At 39.7% G+C, this 8650-nt stretch overlaps 1 protein-coding gene across 1 annotated transcript; it reads right to left on the bottom strand.

Moving 5' to 3' along the window:
* Positions 1-576: 576 nt before the first annotated feature.
* Positions 577-7068, bottom strand: MSTN (myostatin). Its single transcript, XM_075153977.1, has 3 exons — positions 6308-7068; positions 3767-4140; positions 577-1406 (listed from the first exon to the last, which is right to left on the bottom strand). Exons 1-3 carry the CDS (start codon positions 6678-6680, stop codon positions 1026-1028), a joined length of 1128 nt encoding a protein of 375 aa, XP_075010078.1. The 5' UTR covers positions 6681-7068; the 3' UTR covers positions 577-1025.
* Between the last annotated feature and the right edge of the window lie 1582 nt (positions 7069-8650).

The following is an 8650-nucleotide window of genomic DNA, read 5'->3' as shown; positions in this document are numbered from 1 at the left end:
GCGATGAACATATACCAACAGTGATTAAAAAATAAACATTTATTTACAAAATATTGATGCATACATATTACACAAGTCAGTTATATCAAAGTGGTTTTTTAAACAATATCTGTAGCAACCAACTATTTGCATTGGTTTATCATAGTGCAAACGGTAATGTTGCAAAGGCAGGTTATAATGTGGGATTACAATTTGAATGTCAGACTTCTTTGCTGCCTTTTCTTTTCCTACGTCTAGAAAACTATTCCCTTTCGTTTAAAAAATATCTATTTCTTGCGAATGTTGAATAGTGTACCTGAGGATAGGGCAAATTCGTTATTACTCTAAATTCTTTCACTTAGATAACTATCTCTCTATTTACTCAGCCTGCTTACGTAGCACCATTGCCATTGATCACTAACATACTAATGAGAAAAAGGAATGGAAACACGCTAAATACACTATGCCATCCCTAATTTCAGGATTTGTCCATTTATGTGGAATTTCATCTGATACATTTCACAATTCTGCACTATATATTCAAGTGTTTAAGGATGATTCTGGCGGTATTGTGTAGTGGTGTATATGTTACCAGTATATATTTTCCTGTAAATACAATATTAAGTGAAGCTGTGAAGAAATGGACTTAAAAGCCTGCTCCTTCCGTCCTCAGATGAGAAGGAGCTTGCTTCTGATTACCAACGTGTATTGAAACCCGCATATAAATTTGCGTCTGAATGACTGAATATTGATTCCCTCGCAATGTAAAGAGCTTCATGTCTCAAATCCGGTGATTTTGATTGTAGTTTTTCACTGGCTCAAAGCCAGCCATTAGGTAACTATATTGTCCTTTAGTTCACGTTCTGTAGCTGGTGCTGCACTAAACCTGTACGACAGCCTATCATACAGCATATAGGATGTCGGCAATGCCTAGCGTACGTAACTTCACAGTTTCAAAGACTGGTGAGGGGGTATAGCTTTTTTTTTTTTTTTTTTTTGTTGGTAGCTTCCACAATTTATGAAATTTGGTGGATCTCACGACGATCTCATGAGCACCCGCAGCGATCTACAACCATGGCGGGTATCTTGCCGTATATTATTTGTTCTTTCCCGTTGAAGTACAGCATGTTTATGGGGGACATCTTGGTGGGCGTGCAGCACGGGCCTGCCGAACCTCTGGGGTTTGCTTGGTGCACGAGGTGCGTGTGCGGGTATTTTTGTAAAAATACAAATTCGCATTCTCCGGAGCAGTAATTGGCTTTGTATCTTTTAGGTGCGATAATCCAGTCCCATCCGAAAGCTTCAAAATCTACTGTCAGCGGGTAGCGACAACATCGGGATTCTGTCGAGTGCTCGTCGCAGTCGAGGCCGAAATCTCTGCGGGACCGTTTCGGCGTGTCTGTAACTCTGACCTCTAAAAATGGGTTCTGTGAGGAGAGGAGAAGGAATCGGAAGCATTACTGAGGTAAACCCAAGTTCAGTAAAAACATGCAAATAGGTGATATCTCAGACAGATGTATCAAATTAATATCCTCAAATAATGTTTGCAAACAACACTTTGTCCTCCTGCAAATCTCTGCTACAGTTGATCTCTGCTCAAGGATTATTCCTCTTTTTCATGCTGAGGACCAGCATTTCCCTGCTGTTTCTCTATAAAGAGCTTTAATTTCTGAGTATCTCTTTCTGAAATCGCCATCATCTCAGTGCCAGCATCATTTCTGTTAACTGCTAAAAGGTTCCAGAAATTTGGAGGATGCTGGATTTTTACTTTTGATGAGGGTGTTGTCTGTTTGTTTTAAACCCCATAATAAGAGCTACTTTGTTTTCTATGGAAGAACTCCCAAAAGGAAACAAAGAACTCCAAAAACTTTTCAAGGGCAGGACCGACTGATGTTGGCCTCCCTTTTTTGAGTCCTACTGAAATTCCCTCCGTTAAAGTCATATTGGATTAAGGCTTTCTGGATATCAAGGAAGGCTTCTTGTCCAGACCAAGGAGCAGAAAAATCACTCCATAACAGCTATCATTCTTGAATGACTTGCAATGGCAGTAGAAGCGAGTGTTTCACCTGCTGGTACTTGTACTTCACAGCTTTCCCCTCTGCCAGAGGGCTGAATTTGCCGTACTGAATTTGGAGGAGCAGCTCATATTTTGACTCCTGAAAGAGCCCTATGGCCAGGAATGTACTTCTGGCAGATCTCTGAGCCACGTGCTTCCTACCGAAGGTGTGTTTCCAAAGTCACCGACTGAGAATAGAAAGAAACGGCGACCTTCGCAATCACGAGTTTGAAAAAGTTCCCGAAGTTTCCTCCCTTCCACGCACTGATTTCAGCCCCATGTGTCGGTTTGGCACTGACTGGGCTGTCCCACGAAGGAAGACCATTCCTTAGAAGTAAAGAACAGCCCAGCTAACTTTGTTACGCGGATTTGTCCCTTCCAAGATACCCGCCTTTACAGCTGCAAGTTGTCCAGCTGCTGGAGATGCTCCTCCCAAAGGTAAATGATATGGGGAGGGGCTTGGTGAGAGGAGCATCCCCGTACTGGGAGCTGCCGGAGAGGAGCCGGAGGGAAGAGACATTTCCTCTCCCTCTATCAGCCGTGCATCTAACCCTGCCCTGCTGCTGAATCGGTTTGTCTTTACAGGTGATGATAACCGTGGGTTATCCACATGTGTGAAAACACAGCGTCGGGTATTTGAATGGTAAGGACGTTCCTTATCATGATATCCAGCTGGCCTCTTTCAAGTATGGGAGATCCACATCTGTACTGGATCTACAATTAAGGTATCACAGCATTTTTCCTTTAAGTTCTTTTAACTGCATTATACTGCTATGGAGTTAAACGTTACATAGCTACATAAATACGGTTGGACTCGAGGGTCTTTTCCAACCTAAATGATTCTATGATTCTATGATAAACAGATTGATCCTACTGCATAGAAGTAAAAGTAAAATAGTATTCTTTATCCTTTATTCAAAAGGAGGGATTTCTTGGTTGTGATTGTTTCAGCTGTGATAGGTTCACAAATTTTTATGGGTTGTAGAGGACTAGTGATTTGCAGAAACAAATAACAAGGAAAATGCTGTAGTTTAACTGGTACGCTTCAGATTTCATTTGTTCATCTATACTTACAAAAAGAAACCAGATAGTTATTTTATGCTTTTTCTCATCATTATGACCCATTTCTTTTATCAAGCAGAATTTCTCTATTCAAACATTTCTAATAGGTGGAATGATGCACTCTATCACATACTGAAAGGTACACAACATTATGAAGAAGATCTGTTCTCACATTCCTAAACATACATAATTCTTGCTGTTGTTAATAGAAAATGTATGCATACAGAAGAGGAAGAAACTCCCTCGCAGTTTGAATGCAAAAAACTTTCTCAGCACTGTCGGAGGCAGCTTTTCTATCAATGAAATAATCCAACAACTGTTCTTTTTAGCTTGACTGCATATTAAACAGTATTTGCTCTCAAATTGAAAAACAACATTACTTTTGATAGTACCATCCATCAATAATTACCGAAACATTTTCCAGTTAATGCCTCTCAACATCTTACTGAAGTACTGCAATTTGTCTCAATTTTTCAAATAGGGAAATGGAGGCACAGGAATGCTATTGATTTTGACATGATCAGAGAGCAAAGAAGGAAAGAATTGGCTATACAGAACTTGTGTCTTCCACTCCCTAAACAATACTTCCATTTTATTCTTAAAACACAACTTAAATGCTTTCCAATAAAATGCAAGATATTTAAATGGGATTTTTCTAAATAAACTTACCAATCCATCTTCACCTGGTCCTGGGAAAGTTACAGCAAGATCTCGTCCATTCTCATCAAAAGCTTTTATTTCGATGCCTAAATTGGATTCAGGCTGTTTGAGCCAATTTTGCAACACTGTCTTCACATCAATACTCTGCCAAATACCAGTGCCTGGGTTCATGTCAAGTTTCAAAGATCGAATTCCAGTATATCTTGTACCGTCTTTCATGGGTTTAATAAGTCTCAGGATCTGCACAAACACTGTTGTAGGTTTTTGGACTTGCCTCAAGTATATCCACAATTGTGCCTTTACTACTTTGTTATATTGTATTTTAGAGCTAAACTTAAAGAAGCAACATTTTGGTTTTCCCTCCATTTGTACAAGAAAATCAGCTATAAATGAATGGAAAGAACAGATTACTGAACAGGGAACAAAAAGAAATATGCATATATAAACCCAATTTTTTTTTTTTTCCAGACCATGTAGGAAGTCTTACAATATGTTATAAACAGTATCAGTAACAAAGTGGATTTAACTTAATTCCTCTTCTGTGGTTTATGCTCTACACCAAATTTAATGGATGTCAACAAAATCATTATGCTATCACCTAGAAGTAACATCATGTGACAAGGAACCAATGATTGTTTTGTAAACAGGCTAAAATGAGGTTTGGCTAATCACTTCCTAAATAACTCTAGTTGGTGCCTTGTGCTCCGTTGGCTAAGCAGAGCGGAGGTGTGCTCAGGCTGAAACTCGGAAATGACGGGCAGTCACGAGAAGACGCACGCTGTGGAGGACCTTTGCGGTCCTCGGCGTGCTCGGGGCTCTGACCAGTGGTACCAGCACTGTGGGCTGACCTGTGCAGCTGCAAAAAAGCCTCTTTCCCAAACAAAAGCTACCTGGGGAGAGGGCACAGCCTATTCCCCTTCACAGTGACTACTACTGCTAGTCATCTCCTGAGGACCTTCATAAAGCATGCAGAATAGCAAGTTTGCATAAGCTGACGCTACATGTATGTGATGATCCAGCTATGTCTAATTTACTGAATAGCCTTAGAGTGCTACACATCGTACAGACAGAGACAGCCAGGGGCAAACTCCATGAACACTTTAATCTCTTTTCTCAATGGAAAAACAAATAATTAAGAGTATTAATCTAAGGATCATTTGGTTTTCTTTTCATTTGAACAATATTATAGAAAAGTCACGTGCAGGGCCGCGTTCCTCCTTCCTGTAGCCTACGATGCAGCTGTCATACCTAGTCATGGCAGTGTCTTTCCATGCCAGGATAAAATGGGTAATACTAATCTTAAATGGTGCAGGGCTTTGACATTCATAAATCTCACCACTTAAGATACCTGTCTCTTTAGTGCATTTAAAATAGTTCAAGGGCTTTTTATAAAAAGTAGGAAATGAGCTCAGATCAATGAAGTACAATGACTTTTCTTCAGTCATTGTAATTATATAACAGTTCAATTAAAAATAGTTATAAAGCCTTGGACGTAACAGGCTGGAATAAAACTGCTGGCAGAGCTCAACTTTGTGATAAGGCTGCAGTAATATATTGCTATTAAGTACACATCTTATTAATTAATGAGTTGAAAAATTTTACAGATAAAGTTACTTTTTCATCGATGCGTACATTTTTAGCTGGCTAGAGCAGCTGATATTATTCTAGCATGTGTATTGTAACGATATCTGTAACTGCTAACATGCCTTATAGCTCCTGTCATCTTTTTCCTTTTTGACATCATATTCGTAAGTGTTATTTAAAAAAACAGCTGCCATAGCCAAATACTTTAGCTGATGAAGAACATAAGATACTATAGTATTAGCCATGCAAAAGATACTTGATAGGAGCCATAGCAGATGTTTAGCACTCAGAAGATAACTCAGAATCTGCTCATTCAGTAAATGCCTTCATTCTTCCTTGGCACGACTACTGGAGCTGATTGCTATAGCATGGACATTTTAACATTTAAATCTGTTACACACATATTTGCTTTAAATATATAGTTTTAACTCAGAGGTGGGTGGTGCTAGTTTATGGGATCAGCAAAGAAGCAAGAATTTAACTCTATACTTGCACTTGCTATAACACGTTGCAGTTAGGTAGGTCTAGTGCTCTAAGCTGTATTTCTGCTGATTTCTATTGCTCCTAAAGATACTGGCCAGGGAAACCTCCCTCAGAAAAATATAGTTATCTCGTTATCTGCACTTGTGCTTTACATTTGCGATAGGAAATGCCCTGAGTACTGCAGATAACGAAGTCAACTAAACTGCAGATCTCCCTTTGCTTTCTAAGGCAATGGGCAAATCCTAAGTGCTACAGGGCATACACGTTATAAGGAGCCGAAAACCGAACAGTAAAACAAAGGATCGCAACACGGTCATCTGAACCTGGCTCAAATTCTTTAGAAATAACGCTCTCCTCCCTCCCTCTAGCAGACTTCAGCCAGCAGCCTGTTGGGAGAGCCCGAGGAGGAGTTGCGTGGCTCTACAGCAGGGAGACAACTCTCTCGGAGGAGCGGTGGGAGGCGAAAGCAGCAGGGTTACTTACACTCCGTAGGCATTGTGATAATCGTTTCGGTGGTGGCATGATAGTCATCGTCTTCCAAAGAGCCATCGCTACTGTCGTCTCTCTGGACGTCATACTGATCAATCAGTTCCTGTAGTGGAGGAGCTTTGGGTAAAAGTTGTTTAATAACATCCCTGCTGATGTTAGGAGCTTGTTCCAGGCGCAGTTTGCTGAGGATTTGAATTTTTATGGCTTCTATTCTGGAAGATTTTGTATTCTGTCTCCACGTACAAGCATTGCACAGTCCATCTTTTTCAGCATTCTCTGCGGGCTGACTACCGTCATCAAGAGCCACTGGATCAACTGAAATCAGCATGAACAGGTAAATATAAACATAGATCGCTAGCTTTTGCATGATCTCACATTCAGTGCAGCTTTTTTCCCTTCTTTTTTTTTTTTTTTTTTTCTTCCCTTCCCCTTTCCCTTTTTCTTTTAGTACTAAACAGATCCGTGAAAGCAAATGCAATCTGAGAGACAGCTTGCCACACTGGTGTACCTTATATATTCCAAGGGGGCTTTTTATACTCCAACTTTGATTAGGCTCATGTCGTCAAACCCGACGATTGGTTGCTGTCCCAACAATGAATCTGGCTGTCAGAGGGTAAAGCCCTGTCGATCACAAGTCACTAGACAGCATTTAGTTACAGCCAAGGGTGAACTGATTTATCTGGGCGCTTCGTAGAGGATATGTCTTCGCATACTGAAAGGATATATTTCCAAGTATTGTGGGCAGCAGTACTGAAAGACAGCACTGTCATTCTTAAATATATACCAACCGTGTACTTGCACTATGAATCAAGACAGACCTCTCTCCAAACTTGCTTTAGGCTTCTACCAGTTTATTTTAGTTGAAAGTTTGTGCTATTTAAAAGAAAATCCCAGGGGATTACTGTTAGCAGGCAGGGAAAAAATACTTTAGAAATGCATTGCAAACAGTGCTAACTTATGTTGTTCAACAACTAAAATATATTGAGCAGTTCATATTTCAGAAAACCTTAATGGGTTTTCCTGCTAGGTACTAGCTAAAGCAGTAATAAAGACTTTGGGCATATATGACTCTATGTACATGCATATCTTATCTGTTTGCCCCTTTAGTATATATCAAAATCAACAGAACAAGTCCTTTACTGAATTAACCGTCAGTTATGAAAAATTAGTCTGTCCCCTCTTCATGCTATCACTAGGTCAGCAGAAGCCTGGGCAGTAAATTAAATATTGAGACATCTTTAGTAGCAAAGGTGTTTTTAAGGAGTATCTTTGGCTATTCACTCTAATATTATACAGAAATAATAAAGCTTGCTTTTTCCATTAGTAGTGAAAGTATTAAAAGACTTAAAACATTTAAATCTCTACTGTGAGCATATCTTCTTTTTCCATGTCATCTTTTATTTCTGTTCAAAATGTCTCTGCATTATGCCAATTTAAGTGATACCTTTCTGTGCTTTCTTTTGCTTTCTACTCAAATATTTATAAGTTCTCTGTACACATTACAGTTTTAATATGCGTGCTGCCTAAGAAAGATACATCTAGACGTGATGTTATACTTACAAGTTATGGCTTGTAAAAATCTTACAGCAATGTAGTTCACATATGATGTGCTTTTAGCAAGAATTATGGAATTCAGGCTTAGTTGGGGAGGTGGGGGGGCTGGGGGGTTACTGTTCTGCATAGGCTGTATATTACAGCAAGCAGAAATCCTGGAATTTATATATGTCGTGTATATTTGGAATCTGTATATTACAGCAACCAGAAATCCTGGAATTTCATGCAATATGCCAAAGTTTGTCTACCTAAGGTAGGGCTGAATTGTCAGTTTCTCACTGAGTTTCTCTTCTTTTTCCATTCTGAGTACTCCTGAAAATGTGGCAAACGAGGTTTTTTGCATATGTTCACATAGGAAAAATGTTGGTATATAGGAAGATGTGGGACAGAACTTTCAAAGAGCTTTCTTCTGCCTGGTCATTCATATTGTTTTGTATCACCTCTTCAGGGCATGCAAATTCTCTGCATAGCACAGAACTGAGCCTAATATTCGGCTCATGACCGGTGACGTAAATCATGAGTATTCAATTGAAATTGATTGTCCTACCCTGGTGTAAAGTTGATGCAAATGATAGATGTACCACGCTCGCACGTTCCAGGCCTTTGGCTTTAGGGTCAGACCCTGATATTCTGATTTCAGCCAAAATCCATGTTTAAAGCAAGCAGTTTGACTTCTTAGCTCCTAAGCATTTGCTTTTTACAGAAGATACCAGTGCAGCTACTGGCAACATGTGGTAACGTAAATGGGCTTGTGGGTCACTGGAACTAGAAGTCAGGATAGAT

This window comes from Calonectris borealis, chromosome 6, assembly GCF_964195595.1.
Source record: "Calonectris borealis chromosome 6, bCalBor7.hap1.2, whole genome shotgun sequence".
NCBI classification, from domain to species: Eukaryota; Metazoa; Chordata; class Aves; order Procellariiformes; family Procellariidae; genus Calonectris; species Calonectris borealis.
This window is presented reverse-complemented; position numbering and strand designations above follow the sequence as displayed.